Genomic DNA, 19677 nt, shown 5'->3' on the forward strand with positions numbered 1-19677 from the left:
TTTCTCTGTATGTATGAAGCGCCTTCAGGCGACTTATGTTGTGATTTGGCGCTATATAAATAAAATTGAATTGAATTTAATTGAATTCTGTTTACTTTGACATGATTGTGATAAAACATAAAGACAGGAAATGCAGCAAGAAGCCAAACAGACATCCCGCTGCAGTAAAATGATTCTAAGTTGGTAGATCTACACTGAGAGCAGATTTCATGAACACATGAACTGAGGTGATGTTTGACGTCTCGGTGCTGCAGGACTCCATCACAGAGGAGGTGGTGGAGCTGCTCGCTCCTTACCTCCACATGGACGACTACAACATGGAGACGGCCAAGAGGATCTGTGGGAACGTGGCGGGGCTCTGCTCCTGGACTCAGGCCATGGTCGACTTCTTCAGCATCAACAAGGAGGTTCTTCCTCTGAAGGTGAACGCAGAGCTGTCAGTATCCATGAGAGCAGGAGCCAGCCTGACACAGGCGCTCATTATAGTGTGTCTGTGTGCGTGTGTGTGTGTGTGTGTGTGTGTGTGTGTGTGTGTGTGTGTGTGTGTGTGTGTGCGCGCAGGCTAACCTGGCCATGCAGGAGGCCCGTCTGCTGGTGGCTCAGGCTGAACTCACTAAGGCTCAGGAACAGCTGGATGCTAAACAGCTGGAGCTGGACGCGGTGCAGGTAAAGTGTGTTTGTGTTCCCGCTCTCAGACTGTCGTCTTTAATAAAGACTGAACTGAAGTCAGTCAAATCTCTAATCATGAGGCAGTTTCCTGTTTCACTGTCACTGCAGGTTTTCGACTCTCTTCAGTTTTATTTGGGTTCAAAGTCTTGTAGAGTTTCTGTGCACAGCAGCATTTCAGCCTTCCTCTGTTTTGGTGGTTAAACAGCAGCCGTAACAAGAAATGAGGGAAAATACAAACGTCATGGTCACTGGTTTGTTGTTTTTATGGTTTATTGAGTATTGAACCTTCTGAGAATCGTGACCATCTGTAGTTCAGCAGTTTGCTATCAGTTAAATCTGTCTTTGTGAAACTCGCTCAGTCATTTGGACACTTTAGTTTTTCGTCTCCACTCATTTGGCTCTCTCTTCTCTTTGCACTGATAACATTTTAATCGATCATTATGTTTAAAGTTTGGTAAATGTGTCTGATCTGGACCTTCAGGCGCTTTACGACGCTGCCATGAAGGAGAAGCAGGACCTGGAGGATGACGCCCAGGCCTGCCGCCGGAAGATGGCCAACGCTCGCGCTCTGATCGACGGCCTGGGAGGAGAAAAGGTCAGCTTCTACCTTTCATCCATCTAACGGTTCATTGGTCTGTCGTTCCTTCATCTCACACCTCATCTTGTTGTGCCTCAGGTCCGTTGGACCGACAGCAGCGCGGGGTTTCAGACTCAGATCAAACACCTGGTGGGGGACGTCCTTCTGGCCACAGGCTTCCTGTCCTACGCCGGCCCCTTTAACCAGGAGTACCGCAGCCTGCTGCTGACGCTGTGGAGGAAAGAGATGGAGGAGAAGCTCCTCCCCTTCAGTCCCGTAAGATGTCACAGCTGAACATTTATACAGAGAATCCACAGACAGTAGGGGTGTGTCCCAGAGACACAGATACCTGCAGCTCAGACAAAGCAGCCATATTATTGGTCAGATGATGAAACACATCACAGCCGCCTTGTTTCTGTTGGTTCTTAAACACGAGGAACCAAACCCTGCTGAACGAGCTCGTTCTGACCTGCTGATGATGTAACTCCGTTTCTCCTGCAGGAGCTGAACGTGATTGGTCTGCTGGTGGACAACGCCACAGTGAGCGAGTGGAACCTGCAGGGTTTACCCAGCGACGACCTGTCCATCCAGAACGGCATCGTGGTGACGAAGGCGTCCCGCTACCCGCTGCTGATAGACCCCCAGGGCCAGGGCAAGACCTGGATCCAGAACAGAGAGCGAGACCAGCAGCTGCAGGTGAGAGTGTCAGCACGTGACTCAAAGTCCGAGCGCTTCGCTGACTGTTCGTGATTTTCTTCTTCTGTGGCTCAGGTGACGTCTTTGAACCACAAATACTTCCGTTCCCACCTGGAGGACAGCCTGTCTCTTGGGCGCCCCCTGCTGCTGGAGGATGTTGGTGAGGAACTGGACCCCGTCCTGGACAACATACTGGACAAAAACTACATCAAGTCTGGCTCCACTTACAAGGTAAAACAGCTGATCTGGACCGGAGGCTAAACGAGGAAGAAGACACAGTAACGGATGTTTCTCCTCCTCCTGCAGGTGAAGGTTGGAGACAAGGAGGTGGATGTAATGAAGGGCTTCACGCTCTACATTACCACCAAGATGGCCAACCCAGCATACAGCCCTGAGGTCAGCGCCAGGACGGCCGTGGTGGACTTCACCGTCACTCAGAGAGGCCTGGAGGACCAGCTGCTGGGACGGGTCATCCTGCTGGAGAAGCAGGTCACTCCACCCGCCAGTTATCCAATCAGTGACGTAGTTAATGAGTTAGCTAGTTACATTTCCTACGGTATGTTTGAAGGCCATTGTAGCGCTCGGCACGTCCACATTAAGATGTTTTACACCACACACTCATGCTGTCTGCTTTATGTTGGTGGGAACGTCTGAACCCACGTGTCCGTCCAACATCTCAGCGGAGGCCAAACAGGCCACGAACAAAGATAACGTTTCTGTGCACTGAACTGAAGGTGGATTAAATATGCCTGCCCTCATTTTGAAATGATTCCCATGTTCTGATGAAGGAGATGGAGGCAGAGCGAGTGAAGCTCCTGGAGGAGGTGACGTCCAACAAGAGGAAGATGCAGGAGCTGGAGGACAGCCTGCTGTTCAGGCTCACCAGCACACAGGGCTCGCTGGTGGAGGACCAGTCTCTGATCGAGGTGCTGAGCGTCACCAAGATCACCGCTCAGGAGGTACCAGCTGCTCCTTCACTGCGTCTCCTTAATTCAATTCAATTCAATTCAATTCAATTTTATTTATATAGCGCCAAATCACAACAAAAGTCACCTCAAGGCGCTTCATAGATACAGAGAAAAACCCAACAATCATATGACCCCTTATGAGCAGCACTTTGGCGACAGTGGGAAGGAAAAACTCCCTTTTAACAGGAAGAAACCTCCAGCAGAACCAGGCTCAGGGAGGGGCGGGGCCATCTGCTGCGACCGGTTGGGGTGAGAGAAGGAAGACAGGATAAAAGTTATTGTCTGATGCATGTTTGTAATGTTCATCGAGGAAAACATTTAAAAATCATCAGCTGCACTCTATTAACGTCCAAGGATAAAAGTCTGCAGCTGGAATGTGAAGAATAAATCCGCTGTAAGGGTCACAAAATGGGGGGGGGGCGCCCCATAGGGGAGGCGCAGAGCCCTTGCGGGGGGGGGGGGGGGGGGGCACAGTATGAATAAAATTAAATAAATTTTATAAATAAAATAAATGAATTAAAAAAAAGTGGGAGCAGCGCTGGGCTCTTCAAATCACGGACGAACAGTATCCCACATTCTTGATTTTTAGTTCACAAACACTTGTTGTAATGACTAACTACTCCTGACATGTTGGAGATGTTTGCTCTTTATACAGTAAAGTTACAGTGAGATACAAATAACATCAGGCTGATCCTGCCACGATTTGTTCCCCCGGTTCAAATCACAGACAAAAAGTATCCCACAGCTGTAGGTCCTGTCTGAGTCCTTTTATCTTCCAGGTAAGTGAGAAGCTGACGGTTGCCGCGGAGACAGAGGTGAAGATTAACCAGGCCAGGGAGGAGTACCGGCCAGTGGCCACCAGGGGGAGCATCCTCTACTTCCTGATTGTGGAGATGTCGCTGGTGAACGTCATGTACCAGACGTCGCTGTGGCAGTTCCTCGGGCTTTTTGATTCGTCCATGCAGAACTCGGCCAGGTCGCAGGTCACCTCCAAACGCATTAGCAACATCATCAGCTTCCTCACTTACCAGGTGCTCCTCATCAGCGCACACCTCAGGGCTGTCCTTTCTTTCCTGTAACGTGCACTCGAGTGGAGGTTCAGGATGTTTGTCTGTCCCTCAGGTGTACCGTTACACAGCCAGAGGTCTGTACGAGGAACACAAGCTGCTCTTCACTCTGCTGTTGGCTCTAAAGATTGACCTGCAGGCCCGAATCATCTCGCACGTGGAGGTGCTCACCTTCATCAAAGGTTACCTTCTCCTCCTCCTTTCTTCTCCTGCATCCTCCAGAGTCCTTTGAGAGTGAAAGTTGTTTCTCTCTCGGTGTAGGTGGAGCCTCTCTGGACCTGAACTCTGTAGAATCGAAGCCACGGCGCTGGATCCTGGACCAGACCTGGCTGAACCTGGTGCAGCTGTCCAGCCTGCCTGCGTTCTTCCAGATTCTGAACCAGGTGAACCAGAACGAGCGCACCTGGAAAGCGTGGTTCGACCATCCAGCGCCAGAAGACGCCCCGCTGCCCGATGGCTACGAGGAGAAGCTCGACACCTTCCGGAAGCTTCTGCTCATCCGGAGCTGGTGCCCCGACCGGACCATCGCTCAGGTCTGACTGCTGATTTGATCTGACAGAGCAGACTGGTTAATGTGGAGGCTAACAGCTGATGGTTGCAGGCGCGGCGCTACATCTCAGATTCTCTGGGCCAACAGTACGCCGAAGGCACGGTCCTGGACTTGGACACCATGTTGGCAGAGAGCAACAACCGAACGCCGATGGTGTGTCTGCTGTCGATGGGCTCCGACCCGACTGAGAACATCGAGAGATTAGCCAAGAATAAGGTGAGGGCGAGTAGTGAAAGGGCGGAGGTGAACGATGATGTAATAAAAAGGAAAAACATCGGAAACTACCGAAATAATTAATACTAAGTACGAATAATATAGTCATAAATCCTATTGAAGCAAACGATCGGATATTTACTTTAAACCTAAAGAGTGCAGATGACCGGGGTACACAAGAAAATACAGAAATAATTTTTGTGTATTTATAGAAAAATTGCTGAAAGTACAGGAGCAAAAGCAAATTAAGGAAAAATACTGATTTATTTTGTTAAAGCCTAGATTAGATTTTTTTTGCTGCAGGGGGCGCCGTGCCGTCCCATCTCCATGGGTCAGGGCCAAGAGGTTCACGCTCGCAGGCTATTGGCCAACAGCATGCTGGACGGCGGCTGGCTCCTCCTCCAGAACTGCCACCTGGGACTGGACTTCCTGGATGAGCTGCTGGAGACGGTCACATCAGCCGTGCCGGAGAGCGTGCACAAAGATTTCCGAGTGTGGCTGACGACCGACGTGCACCCCAGGTAACAATGACGAGGTCTGAGGTCCTGCTTTAAGTCCTGGCGGCTCCTCTGCAGGTTCACTTTACGGCACATTTAGTCTCAGCTTAAACCAGCAGAGCTGCTTGACTGTGTTTGTGTTTGTGAGCAGGTTCCCCATCACCTTCCTTCAGTCCTCCATCAAGTTCAACAATGAACCTCCTCTTGGTAGGAGACGTGATCCTGATGAACTCGTGAATTTTTATTGATCCTTCGCTGTCTTTCACTTTCCCACTTATTTTATTTTATCTGTCGGCATCAGGCATGAAAGCCGGTCTGAAGAGGACTTTTAATGGTGTCACTCAGGACCAGCTAGAGATCAGCAACCTGCCTCAGTGGAAGCCTCTGCTGTACGCTGTGGCCTTCCTCCACACCACCGTGCAGGTATCTGCCAACACCCACACGATCAGATTCATAAATCCACCGTTTCTTTGTGGAAAACAGCTCCTGTAAGATCATTCTGATGTTATCATTTCTCCTTCTTCTTCTTTATCCCATCAGGAGCGTCGTAAGTTCGGTCCGCTCGGCTGGAACATCCCCTACGAGTTCAACCAGGCAGATTTTACCTCCAGCATCCAGTTTGTGCAGAACCACTTGGACAACCTGGACGTGAAGAGAGGCGTGAACTGGAGCTGTCTGCGCTACATGCTCGGTCAGTCTCTTTAAACCTGCTCTGTTCTTTCCACCGTAACGTTTCATCCATCAGATTATGAGAGAAACCTCAAACCCTCCAGGTATCCAGAAATCTTCCTGACTCTTTCTTCACGTCTGCTCTCCAGGTGAAGTCCAGTATGGCGGTCGGGTGACGGATGACTTGGACAAACGGCTCCTCAACACGTTCACGCGTGTCTGGTTCAGTGAGAGCACCTTCAGTGAAGCTTTCTGCTTCTTTAAGGGCTACAGCATCCCTGCCAAGGCCAAGAGCATCCAGGAGGTCCTGCAGCACATCGAGGGGCTGCCGCTGGTCGACTCACCGGAGGTCCGAGCACGCTCAGAGACGGGACGCGTCCACACTGAGGCAGTACTAGCCCAGTCACATGTCACATTTCTCCTGTTTACAGGTGTTTGGACTCCACCCCAACGCTGACATCACCTACCAGACCAACCTGGCGAATGACACGCTGAGCACCATAATCAACATCCAACCGAAGGACACCGGAGGCGGGGCCGGGGAGACCAGGGAGGCCAGCGTGCAGAGACTAGCCAATGAGATGCTGGAGAAGCTGCCACCTGACTACATCCCACATGAGGTGCTTGTTTAGCACCGAACGGCCGACCCAAAACTCGACGAAGAACACAATCCCACCAGCTAGCTTAGCTTAGCATGAATACTGGAAACAGCTGAGCTGCTGTGTAAGCAACAAGCTGCCAAGTTAAAAACAAAAATGTGCTCATGTTCAAAGCAGCTTTGTTAGGCTCAAGAAACACACGCAGCTCTGTGCAGCTCAAACAAACAGTGTACTAATACACGAGTGTCAGAGATGCAGGTGAGCAGCTTTGGGTACGTTTGGACCGAGCCGGGGTAGCTGTTTCCTGTCTCTAATGTTTATGCTAAGCTAACATTATTGAACTTTGACAGGAAGTGAAAAAGAATGCAGAGATAAATATGACAAAGCACAGTGTGGTTGTACTCTAGAGCCCGGCTGCTAACCCCGACCGTCGCCCAGTGAATGATGGAAACGAGTGAATAGATTTCAGACAGCAGATTTGTCAGCGTCTGATTCTTTTAGATGAATTCAGACTTTAAATCATCAGCAGAATCTGGCATCTCTGAACCATCAAACACGAACACGTTCATGAGTCCTCTGGAGAAACATGACGTCTCTGTGTGTTTTGAAGGTCAAAGGTCAACTCCAGAAGATGGGTCCTCTTCAGCCAATGAACATCTTCCTCCGACAGGAGTTGGACCGAATGCAGCGTGTCATCAGCAGCGTACGGAGCACGCTCACTGACCTCAGACTGGCCATCGATGGTCAGTCACACGCACACACACACACACACACACACACACACACACACACACACACGCACACACACACACACACGTTCACTGACCTTGTTCACTGAGGCTCGATGTGACTCGTGTTTCCGCCGTTGCAGGGACCATCATCATGTCTGAAGACCTGCGCGACGCCCTCGACAGCATGTTCGATGCTCGGATCCCGCGCCTGTGGCTGAGGCTCAGCTGGCCGTCGGCCACGCTCGGCTTCTGGTTCAGCGAGCTGCTGGAGAGGAACCAGCAGCTCAGCGCGTGGATCAGCGCCGGCCGGCCCAACCAGTTCTGGCTCACCGGCTTCTTCAACCCGCAGGTTGGTTCGTTGTTCCGGAAATCTGGAGTTTTGGAATTCTTCAGTTTTCTTTCCGAATGTTTTTTGTTTCTTTAGGGTTTCCTGACCGCCATGCGCCAGGAGACGACACGCTCCAACCTGTCCAGGGGCTGGGCCTTGGACACGGTCACCCTTAGCAACGATGTCACCAAGATGATGAGGGAGGACGTCTCAGCTCCGCCCCCTGAAGATGTGGGTGGAGTCTATATCTATGGCCTCTTTCTGGATGGAGCGGGATGGGACAGACGTGGCGCCAAACTCGTTGAGGCTCCGCCCAAAGTTTGTCTTTTTAAAATCAGTGTTTTTTTACTTAAATTAAAATAATAAACTGAAGCTTTAAAAAACTTCAGTGTTCAAAAGTCCAACGTTTTACTGTTTCTGTATTTTTTTGTAAATTAACATAAAAACATTTTAAGAGTTTTTAAAGATTCATCTAATGAAAAATTATGAATTATTAAATGATTCAGAAACTAAATCTAAACTAAAATTTAGGAACTAAATGAAATCAAAGTATTTTTGTTTTTGCTCAGTAATAATAAGTTTGTCTTGGCCCCTCAGGTCCTCTTCACCCCCCTCCCTGTGGTCCACGTCTTCGCCGTCAGCTCAGCCAACATGGCCGACAGTAAGCGTCCCCCTGGCGGCGGGGGGGCGGTCAGCCTGTACTCGTGTCCCGTCTACAAGAAGCCTCGACGCACCGACCTGAACTTCATCTTCTCCCTGCAGCTGAGGAGCGTGCAGCCGCCCGAGCACTGGACGCTGCGAGGCGCCGCGCTGCTCTGCGACTGCAAGTGATCCAAACGTTGTTGTTCCACAGACACGGACAGACACTGACCGTGGGGCTCTGCTGCGTCTCACTCAGACCTCCCCACAGTTTCAGTTTGAGCTTTTTTATTCTGATGTTCTGATAGTTTCCATTTTTCTTCAGCACCAAACATGTTTGTAGGTTTTTAGTCTGTTAAATTTATGAAAATCAAAATGTTTCCACCGCTTCTCTCTGCAAGTCTCTAATAATAATAATAATAATAATAATAATAATAATAATAATAATAATAATAATAATAATAATAATAATAATAATAGTAACATTAATGATTTTGTATGTGACCTCACACAGTAAAGCTGATGTGAGGATCATCACAGTTCTGGTGATTGTACGAACTTAATGCATAAAATAATAATTTGTTTTAATTAAAAAATTTTCCATCTGTCATTTCCTGAGTGTTTCAAAATAAAAGTCCTGTCTTTCATGTTTTGAATGTGAGGCTGTTCCTGTGATGCCTTCAAATCTGGTTCAGTCTGCAGTTTTTTACAGTTCAGAGCCAAAGTGACTCAAACATTTACTTAAAAGAGGTTTTTGTTCGTCTGGGTTTTCCTGCTCAGCAGCGCTAAACAGGCAAAACGCACAAACAGAAAGAAACAGGAAAATATGTGTTTCTGTGAACAACGCAGCAGCAAAATGAAAGACCAGGATTTATTTTTTAATGATTGACAAAAACATTAAATGATCATGTTTATTTTCACATAAATGTTCCATCGGTCCTTCTTTTAGAAGAAGTTTAGAAATTAAAAATACTAATAACACAGCAGGAAAAAGCCGACAGCACGAGTCCTGAAAGGCTTAAAGAGAAAATAAACGCACAAAGAATGAAACAAAAAGGCACAAAACCTCAAAACAAGAGTGAATTAAATCTGAGCGACACACAAAGATGCTAAAAGCCCCAAACATGAACCTGTGAGGTCACTAATGTCTATGTGTGTGTGGGTGTACACGTTTACATGTCTTTGTGGGGACCAACATGCCCGTCCCCACAAGTTTGAAGACATTTTTGGGACTCAGGATGTGGTTTCAGTGTCAGGGACAGTCAGGTCAGGGTTAGGCATTCAGTCTTAATGGTTAGAGTAAAAGGCTGAGGAGAGCATGATGTCAAATAGATGTCCCCACAAGAATATGAAAACACAACCGTGTGTGTGTGTTACTGTGAATTTGTGAGACAAGTGAAGATTTCAGAATCAGTGAGAAATGTTTCACTTCCTGTTGGTGAAGAAGAGCAGACTCCTCTTCACCAACAGAAATGAAGAAGCTCTTATTTTGACGAGCTCAGCCACGAGCAGAGGCGACCCTGCAGAGGTGAAGGTCACAGTCAGAATCAGCGCCAGAGAACCGCACAAGGACGGCCTCACTGGTCACGGCTGAGTTCATTATGTGATGGTAACAAGCTGATTATTACAGAACAGGAAACACACGTCTGCTCATCAAACACCAGCTGCTGCTGCTTTTATCAGTCTGCCAACAAAACCTCACAAGAAAGAAGTTTGTGTGAGTTTGCAGCGTTCCTCTAAACTGAAAACTAAAACAGACTGAAAATGGGAGCATGCAGCCGCACTCGAGAGTCAGGCAGCTTAAATGTGTTTGTCTTCATCTGTAGTTACGTTTCATTGGCTGGAAATGTGCTAACTGGAATCATTCATGAGTCCAGATGAACAAAAACAAGTGTTTACTGCTCCACGCTGCACGAATCTGAGTCAAAATCACTCGGACGCGCCCACGTAGGCATTCCACTAAAACCATGTGACCACCTTTAAACCTGTCGTGAATATAATTTTAGACTTTTCACTTTATTTTGAAAGAACACGTTTGCAGGAAGTGCGGCTGCTGCAGAAACTCTTCACTTTTCACTGGCTTTAATCTTGAAGGTTTCTCCAGATGTGGAACATTCATGCTAAACATTCAACATCTGACGAGCGTCTCTGTGTAAAACACTGACAAACTCAAACTTTATACGGTAACTGACAGATTTATTCCTCCATTTTCAGGCTTTTCACAATGAACTTGGATTAGTTTGATGCTTTTATTCACGTTGGTGAATAAAACCAGCCAAGAGGCTGATTCCTGCAGAGGAGGAGGCAGAGTGGAGGAATCTGCAGGTCTCTAACACACAACCAGAGCTTCAATCATAACGAGCACATAATAAAACCATGATCCCCCCGATCGACTCTTTCAGCCTGTTTCCTCTGGATCCAACAGGATCTAACAAACCCCAGCTTCTGCTGGGACACTGGTCATCATGGGAGGAAAAAGATGGCTGCCGTGTTGCTGTTTCCTGTCTTACACCAGCATTATACTTCCTGTATCTGTTTTTAATCAGAGGATGAACTTAAAGCTTTCAGTCTGCTCTACAACCCACCACCTATCCACACGTCTGCTAAGTGACTGGAAATCAGTAAAACTTCTACCAGACTTTAGTAAATGTTGCATTAAGATGAGCAGACAGATTTTAATCTCAGCATCGCAGATTTTTCAGGACACTGGAAGAGTTCCTGCCGTGGATTTAGATGTTAGTGTTGTGTGGATGATCCCATTCTGTGATCTTTGTGTGCTTTTACACTTTAGGACCCTCGAGACCTCTGCTGCTCAGCCGTCCTGATCGCTGCCTCCACTTTAACCAGAGGCTGTAACCTCTGATCATTTCACCTGCACCGACAGCAAAACTCTTCTCCAGAACCAAACGTGCCATAAACCCATCACAGGGCTCTAGACTAACTTTTTGACATGGGCGCACCGGTACACCTAACTTTAAAAATTTAGGCGTACCGGCACAAAAGTTAGGCGCACTCAAATTTTTCAACCGCATCGCTTAACACCGCAGTTTTACATGTGCACTTTCTTTGGGGGGGGAAGTCCATACAGACAATATTAATTTCTAAATTATTAACTAACAAACTTGTGCTTAAAGTGCTTTGTCAATATTGTAGAAAATGTTAAAAACATAATCATCATCTTGGCCTCCTCTGACGACCTGTTTGCTGCTGTCTGCTGCTGAAAGGCCGTGGGGAGAGGGGACACTTGGGCAGTGCATTTACTGCAGCATATAATGTGTTTTCTGGATACACTGTGCTTTTTCAGCATTCAAATATTGATGGCACCGTGTCAGAGCACTGGCTATGAATTTCAGACAGATCAGGCCTTAACTTAACAAAAAAGTTATCAATAGTTCTTTTCATCTTTTCTTATTACCCACAGCTACAGTACATCCACTTCTCTCAGGCCTAGGCTGCTCACTAGGGCTGAGTATCATCACTGATTTCTATAATCCATTCAATTCCGGTTCTCAAAGTCCTGATTTGATTCAATTTAGCCTCAGACAGTCAGAAATATTATAATTCTGATCATTTATCAGTACTGATACACATGAGACTTCATCAGAATTGTGAAAATCACAGCAGATGCCTTTGTGTGAAAGTAACTGAGAATAAAACACAGGAAAACATGAAGGAGATTTTCCTGGTCTGGCTTTTTATAGCAGATAACCTTAAAAATATTCTGCAATTTTGCATAATTTTAAGAAATTTAAATTTCTTCAGTATTGAACAGCAGAAATTAGGCTTTCTTGTCCGAGGTCATTTAAGTGAAAAAAGAAAAAGCGCTGTAAACAACGCTAGACTGGTGGGTAATAAGCGAATGAATAATGCAGAAAACAGATTTGAGACGGGAAACTGTTCCTGAAGTACAGAGAGAGAGAGAGCTGTGCAGGAAGTGTGATTTTTATCGTGGTGGAAGCAAAACAGCAAAAGTCAGAGGGAATTCATGACGACATTGATCAAATGTGAAGCGCAGTTTGCTGCTTCTTTTGCTGCTGGCTCGGTGAATTTTGGTTGGAGAGAGGCAAAACCTGCAGCTCAGAATCAGCGCAAAAAGACGTAAACACAGCGCGGACCCGAAGAATCGCTAAGCTCCGACAGCGTGTCCGTGTTCAGGCCGTCGGGTGAGAAAGCCGAGAAAGACGAAGCTGATTCTGATGTGTTGGGTCCGCTCCGTGTTTGGGTCTTTGTGTGGAATCCGTTAATGAATTGATATCGCTTTATTCAAGCTACTCACCTCTCTTCCACCTGCACTTTCAACTGGACCACGGCCAATTAGAGAGGTCCCGCCCCTGACTATCTCTGATTGGTTTAGTCCACGATAGGGGCATAATGTGTGTCTGTTGTTGACCACACGGAGAGTTACAGAGATTTTTTTTTTGTTACCGGAACAGTTGGTCGCACCTGTGCGACCAAATATTTATTTTTAGTCGCACCACTGAAAAATTTGGTCGCACTCTAGAGCCCTGCATCACAGCTTCATCATCAGCTCAGTCTCAGCAACATGCAGACGACCGAGCAGCAGAAACTCTGCAGGGAACGTCTGAAGTCTGTTCTTCAGTTTTCCCAGCTCACTGTTTATTGAACACGAGACCGAAAAATAACTTCACTCGGGATTTGATGGTAAATGTCCAGAAGCACACTTGCTCTCAGGAGCCGGGTTTGATGTTCAGTCTGATTGGATCTGTTCTCTGCTCGCTTCCTTCAAGTGTTCAACACAAAATAATCTTTATTTTATTTTTTAATGAATCATTTATTCTTGTACAGCTACCCAAAAACCTTCCTCTCAGTGTGTCTCAGAAGTCCAAAGAAAGGGCGCAGATCTGGTTTTAGGACAGCTGCTTCATGTCGTACATCGGCACCTCAGATCCCTCCGCTCTGCCCTCGTCTTCGGCCGGCCTGGCAGCGTGAGGGCTGGTCTTGCGGCCCTTGGGAGGAGGGACGGGCAGAGCTCCTTCCGTGACGCCCTCGGCTCCCTCCTGGCCCTCTGCCACAGTCCTCTCCTTCTTCAGGTTGAGCTTGGCTGGGACACTCTTGGTGATGGTGTCCTTCAGCTTCTCTCCCGACTGCTTCAGCCTTTCGCCGGACTGGCGGATCTTCTCGCGCCTCTCGGCCGTCACGATGCGCTCGCCGAGTTTGTTCACCTTGGTGCCCAGGTTCTCGCGGGTCTTGCTCATGTTCTCCTTGGAGAAGGTGGCTTTGAAGCTCTCGATGCGCGTCAGCCCCGTCTTCTTTATGCGGCTGGCTGACGAGGAGTCGGCCTCCTCCACCACCATGTACTCCTCGTCCGACTCTGGAGGGAGCTCGAACTTGTCGGGCTCCACCTCGGCACTGGCCCGGGCCCCGCCGCTGCTGCTGGGCTCCTCTGGCTCGTTTCCCGGGGCGACAGATTTCACCTCCTGGTCACCCTGAGAAACAGAGAGAGAGAGTGAGAGAGAGAGCAAAGAACAAGCTTGAAAACAAACCGATTCAATGGTCCATGTCTTTTGGTGGACAAAGTTCAGCAGTGATGTCAGATGTAATTGTGTCTTTGTATGAAGTGTGTCATGCAGACTTGTGCTGGGCCGTGATCCTGCATCCAGAAATAACCTGCAGCACCTGTTTCTGCAGCTCAGCGCGCGCCTGCAGGAAGCTAATATCTGCTAGCAGCGCAGAGCAACACGGGATCGCTTTCAGCTCCAGGCTGCGTCATGCCGTGCATCTGTCTGTAACTCTGAGATCAGGTTACGCAGAAAAGCAGAGAGTGAAGCTACAGCTCCACAGTCCCACTCATTCATACTGGGAGCTGCCCAGTAAGCCTGCAGTCTGACCCCACATAGCAAACACCAGCAGCAGGTGTGCTGCTTAAACCAGCCTCCAGTTCAATCAACTCAATGAAAACAGTCCAGATGAGACTGTTTATAATGTTGATCTGCAGTGATGTAGATGTGCTGTGAGCATCATGTGCAGCAGTTTGGACACCAGAGCGGAAAAGAGCCGATCAGGAAATCCGAGCTGCCATCCTGTCGTCTCAGGAAGCTGAAGTTCATACTTTGACGATGGGATCCATAAACGTTGGGCTCAAGTTACTTTGAAATGTCGCGTTCACTGAATGCAGATCACATGGAAATGAATCTAATGAGCAACATGATCCATGAAACATGGAATCCAATCTGATTACTTATGGAGGGTTTAAAAACAAACATCAAAGCTGAACTGATGTTACAAAATGTTCAGATTCTGAAAACTCTTTTTATATTCAGCTTTTACATTTGGCCGACTTTAATCAGTTACACGAACACTGTTATTGCCGTCACACTGTTTATTCCTCATCAGTCTGTTTGATGTTGTAAAAAATGTTTTTCACGACATTTTTTAATGTTTCTGTTCCCAAACTGCTCAGACATCTTCGACTTATTTGTCTGAATAATGTGAATAATCCTGCAGTTAAACCCAAATGAACCTGTTACTTAACTTGTAGTTAGCATGCTAACAGAAGCATCACAGATGTGACACCTGATATGTTTGAGCTGACATTTCCACAGCTCTGATGAACACAGCACACTCAGAGCTGAGCTTCACAGCAGGAAGCAGCTAATGAACGGTAAAAACTCAGCCTCTAAATCGCTCTGATCATCCTGCTGTCGTCGGGTTCATCTGTGCACAAACAGACTGTGAGGCTGTTTGATGCTGAACACACAGCAGTGACTGTGTGCAGCTTTCTGAGGTCATCTTTCCTGAGCTGAGACCAGGACTGAAACCTGAGCTGGATGGACTCGTCCAACAGCAAACAGTTTAACCATTTGACTCATTCTTTGTGGTTAAAAAAAGGAAACTCTGGGACCTCTCTGCTCTGCCAGACTGCAGGAGCAAGGGCCAAATATGGAGGGTTGAAGGCTATGAGCCCATCTGACCTCCTGACATGGGTTGTGTGCTGAGTCCCCACAGCTTTTGCTTCCACTGGGAGGATTTCCTCCATCAGTCTAACTGGGAGCAGGCAGCAGCTAATGAAATGGTTCATAGCCAGAGAGAACGAGGGAGGGCAGACAACTATATTAGGAGATGGAGGAGCTGCAGACTCAGAATAACCTGGTTTGTCAGCAGTCAGCTGGCTCAGTCACTTACAGTACAGCAGCTCTGTGAGCTCAACACGCTTCATTTTCTTCTTACTGCTGTGGAAAAGAAGCAGCTGGGAGGTGTTTCCTAAAGAGGCCTTGGTGGATGTGACTGCCTGCTGTGTAAAAGTCACAGCTCTACATGAGAGGGAACTCCACAGTCACAGTGTCGTTTATTTAGTCAGAGTGTGATCGTCACTCATTAAGTCTCTGAGAGCTTCAGGATGAGCACAACCACCAAACATCAGCGTTCGTCTAAGAACCGAGAACGTAGCATCACAGGATCTAAAAACTCGAGTTAATGTGAAAATTCACAAAACGTAAACAAGCATGGAAGTCTTTCCTATTTCTGCTTCCATCCCACACGGCGTGATGTTTGCATTTCTGTGTGGCCTCACTGACGGGACTGCAACCTGACGCAGTAACAGAACCACGCCCTGCAGTCACCGCACTAGCTTACATGCTAACTTGAATGCTGAATTCACTGCGTCACTTAAAGTGAATGTTTTAATGTTTAACAAGTGCTTAAATCAGCTGATTCTTCACACAGTGAACTAAAAGCAATGCTCTTTGATGAATTAGGTTTCATTGTGTAACGAAGCATCAGTGTCTCTTTATTGCATAAAATTCACAAATGTGTGTTTGCATCTTTGAGCGTTGCTGGTTTAACAGCTCGTCTTTGTGTAAAAGTTTTGCCCAACTCAGTTATAAAAAGATAAATAATAATCTTTTTATAACTGTTAATAATAATAATGATAATCTGAAATCAATAATACGTGAGCTGCATACAAATCTGAAATCAGTCCTCTTTTACTTTAGTTTTCTAAAGTACATGACTTGCTGTGAGCTTCAGGTCTGTGCGGTAACCTTTCAGCACACTGAAGCTTATCCAGGGCTAAAATAACCGCGTCACTGTCATGCTGCCAGCTGCTAACTGTGAAGGCCAAAGAAGTAAAATGAATCCCGGTGTGCTTGTTGCTATTTCAAACCTCAGAGGTTGAGACTGAGACTTTCATCGGCTGGTGTGAATCTTAAAATAACTCAGATGTGAATCAACAGTGACATAAAAACAAAACGAGGTGGTCACAAACATGCTCTCAAAGAACACAACAGTCATGTTAAACTCCAGTAAAGATCACAACTGCAGCTCACTTTGAGTTTAACATCAGTGACCACCGCCCATCAACAGTTTGTGTACTTCATAAAAACATCCTCGGACTTTTCTTGGAATTAAAGACCTGGAGGTGAGCGAATGCCTATTTTAGACATAAACCAGCTGGATCCACCTTTACAGTCGTCTTTCGTCAAACACCAGCTGGCCTTATTAACTTCTACAGTCCAAAAGTTCAGTTTGTCCCCTGATGAAACCGGCTGCCAGGATTACTGTGGACTAAAAAAAATAATGATGCAGAGGCTCAAACCCCACAGAACCCCAAAGTGAGCCAATCCATTACTCTGGCTTCTTAATAAAGACATAAAAGAAAGTCCTCTTTCTAAGATTTAGGATTCTTTGTGCTGATAAAACAATGCTAACTGCACTGGTGCTGTATGGTAGGAGCATTTCACCAGGCCACCTTTAGACACAGAACAGTGACAGAGGCTAATCCAGTCCCCCGGGCTGGTAGCTCCAAATTATATCTTTATTATTGGAATTGGTTTTGCTGGTGTTGACTGTTGACAACTGCTGATTTTGTTTGGGTTTGTCATTTCAGATCTACTGAATCAACCATCCACTGATCTTCAAACAAGAAGAACTACATCAGTAATCCCTTGGTTGGATGTCCAGAAGGACTGTTTCCAACATTCCTTGATCCATGAAGCATATTAAGAACAAGAACTTTCTGATACAGAGAACGCGTGAGAGTCTTACCTGATAAATGACCACCCTGAACTTGTTCTTGGCGAGGAGGTCACCCTGAGTGGCCTCCACCTTCTTGACCCTGATGTTCTGGTTCTCCACACGCACCCTGACATCCTTGATGTGCCGGCTGACCTTCCGTGTTTTCTCCAGCAGCCGGTCGACGGTAGAGCTGGTGTTGGCGTGCTCATTGGTCAGTTTGACAACGTCGGCCTGGATGGTTTTGACCGTGCTCTCCAGCTCAAGCTGACGCTCCTCCATGCGCTGCTGTGTGACCTGGACGCTGTCCATGAGGCCCGCCACGCGTTCCAGCAATGCCATGATGCTACCCGCATCATCTCCGCCACCAGTCGTCATCCCCGGTTTATCGGTCATTCTTGCTGCTTGGTTGCTGGTAATATTCTCGTTGCTTGGTCGATCGACTGTTTGTGTCCAGTGATCCAGAGATAAAAGGAACAAAGTAATGAGGAAGAGGAGGATGACTTGGACAGGCAAACTCCAGTAAAATGTACTCCAGTTAAGAGTGAAATTTGAAAGATGTGAAGAACAAAGATATGAATTCGAGGATGACCGTCGAAACACTGGGAATATCCAAAGGAAGACCTCAGAAAGGAAAATTAAAGAAAGCAGGAGGACAGGAGGACCAGATCACCCCTCTACGACTGGAGGGTGACCCTGAAACTGTTCAGATCAACTCATAGACTCCACCCTACTGGGAGAGAAAGGGAGGGGGGTGGGGGTGATCGGAGTCAAGAGGAGGGACGGAGGGAGGCTAAAAAGAGATGAGCTAAAATGCAGTGGGAGCGTTAAAGCGGAAGGTGGACCGGAGCTAAAATCCTCTTTAGTCAGTATCATAGCTGCAGTTTAAATGCACCCAGACTGTGAGACGTTACAGAGCAGTGAGGATCACGTTGATCTGACTTGGTAAGTCACGTTGAGGCCCTGAGGAACACCGAACTAGCCAAAACTTTCCATCAATCAGAGGATTTTTAAGTGGAAATGGATATTACGGGAATGCATGTGTTAATGAGCGAGAGAGATAAAGAGTGACATGGATCCCAGCTTCTCTCTGTGTTCTCGGCTGCTAAAAATACAGCGAGGGTAAAGTGACTCCCTGTGCTTCTTTGGGACGTGAGCATATTAAAAGGAATGGAAACCCCCTCCCATCTATTTCTCCACATCCATCTATCCCCCATCACCTTTTCACTTGTTCTGTCTTAATCCCTCCCTCCAGGTTTAGACGTTTTTGGCACCCCAGGCTTCCAAATGAGCATTCATGATGCTAACACTCGCCTTCACTGCCATCTTTGTTCTTGACTTGAGCCCGGTAGTCCACGTTTGGATAAGGAAGTGGAGCAAGAGATGGGAGGAGCAAGCAGTCAACATCACGTTGTGATAGGCTGAGCTAACTTTCAGTCAAAGTGAACACATTTTAAAATCATGTCAAGCTCTGCTATCTCACATGCTAATTTTCAAACGCCAGATTTTAGTAGGAGCATGAAGAAGTGTTCAGTGGGAACGCAGAGGCACGATCGAACTGTGACAGGAGGCAGAAACACTTAGTATTGTTGTTTTATAACACTTAATACTTCTTGATAGGTTCAGTTATACTCGTCTGGGTGCCGGAGTTTCTGCTTTACTGTATTAAACTCTTACAAAGCTAAAGTTTGAACCAGCCCAACAGAACCACAGATGTATTCTTTTTCATTCATATTATAATCTGATGTCACCCACTGAGTTGTAGCTGGCACCTACAGTTAGCACATAGCATGTAGCCTTTGCCAGTTAGCTAATTTATCACAATGTTTGCAAAACCACCACCTGTGCTTAATGGTCCAGCTTGCCCACTAAACCCATAAGTTAGCAGTAACATACTGGTCTTCCTAGAAGTTCAGCTTGAGTCTTCCAGGTACAAACATATACTTGGTTGACAGTCTGACAACTGCGGCTAATTGCTGCGATGATAGTGAATAAAAAGACGATCCTAGAGAGGTCGAGCGGGGAATTCTTGATAAAATGACAAAGGGAAGAAGGAAGAGGAAACACTTATGGGCATGTTTGGACATTTACTTTAGGAAAAATGGGAAATAAATGCAGTGATTTATTGCAAACATGCAAGCATACATGGAAAAATAGTGTCTAAGGCAAAAACAGAGTTTGTAGTAATTCTACCTTGATGCTTAAAAGTCAGTATTCTTTATGAACACCTTTATTCTTCAGCTCAGTCTGAACTCTGTCATCTCTGTAAGTTACCACTTCAGTCATGCTGGCGTCCGGCTCCGGGGAGGCCGATCCATGACTGACAGAGTTCCTCTGTCTGTTTCTATCCAGATGTGCTTTCACTGCACTGGCCGTGTGTTTGGCTCAGTATCATGCTGAAACACGAAGCTGCTGATAATCAGATGTCTCCAGATGTTCCCGAATGGTGGCTCAGATTCTGATGTAACTTTTCTGAGTTTATAATTCATCAGTTTATCAAAGAT

General features: G+C 46.8%; 2 protein-coding genes across 2 annotated transcripts; one reads left to right on the top strand and one right to left on the bottom strand.

The window, feature by feature from the left end:
- Positions 1-230: 230 nt before the first annotated feature.
- On the top strand, positions 231-8834 carry LOC147321552 (dynein axonemal heavy chain 5-like). Its single transcript, XM_086305397.1, has 22 exons — positions 231-422; positions 562-666; positions 1151-1264; positions 1346-1522; positions 1748-1942; positions 2018-2173; positions 2249-2431; positions 2731-2901; positions 3690-3941; positions 4033-4159; positions 4239-4510; positions 4579-4743; positions 5044-5261; positions 5389-5444; positions 5539-5660; positions 5778-5928; positions 6056-6255; positions 6338-6526; positions 7116-7248; positions 7377-7585; positions 7661-7882; positions 8162-8834. Exons 1-22 carry the CDS (start codon positions 231-233, stop codon positions 8393-8395), a joined length of 3843 nt encoding a protein of 1280 aa, XP_086161523.1. The 3' UTR covers positions 8396-8834.
- Positions 8835-9053: 219 nt separating this feature from the next.
- cavin4b (caveolae associated protein 4b) lies at positions 9054-18140 on the bottom strand. Its single transcript, XM_086305545.1, has 2 exons — positions 17207-18140; positions 9054-13650 (listed from the first exon to the last, which is right to left on the bottom strand). The coding sequence occupies exons 1-2, from the start codon at positions 17567-17569 to the stop codon at positions 13072-13074; spliced, it is 942 nt and encodes a 313-aa protein (XP_086161671.1). The 5' UTR covers positions 17570-18140; the 3' UTR covers positions 9054-13071.
- Positions 18141-19677: the final 1537 nt, after the last annotated feature.

This window comes from Aulonocara sp. 'chitande type north' Nkhata Bay, linkage group LG9 (assembly GCF_057382095.1).
Source record: "Aulonocara sp. 'chitande type north' Nkhata Bay isolate Kocher_YH1m ecotype deep benthic linkage group LG9, A_spYH_male_GT1.1, whole genome shotgun sequence".
NCBI lineage: Eukaryota > Metazoa > Chordata > Actinopteri > Cichliformes > Cichlidae > Aulonocara > Aulonocara sp. 'chitande type north' Nkhata Bay.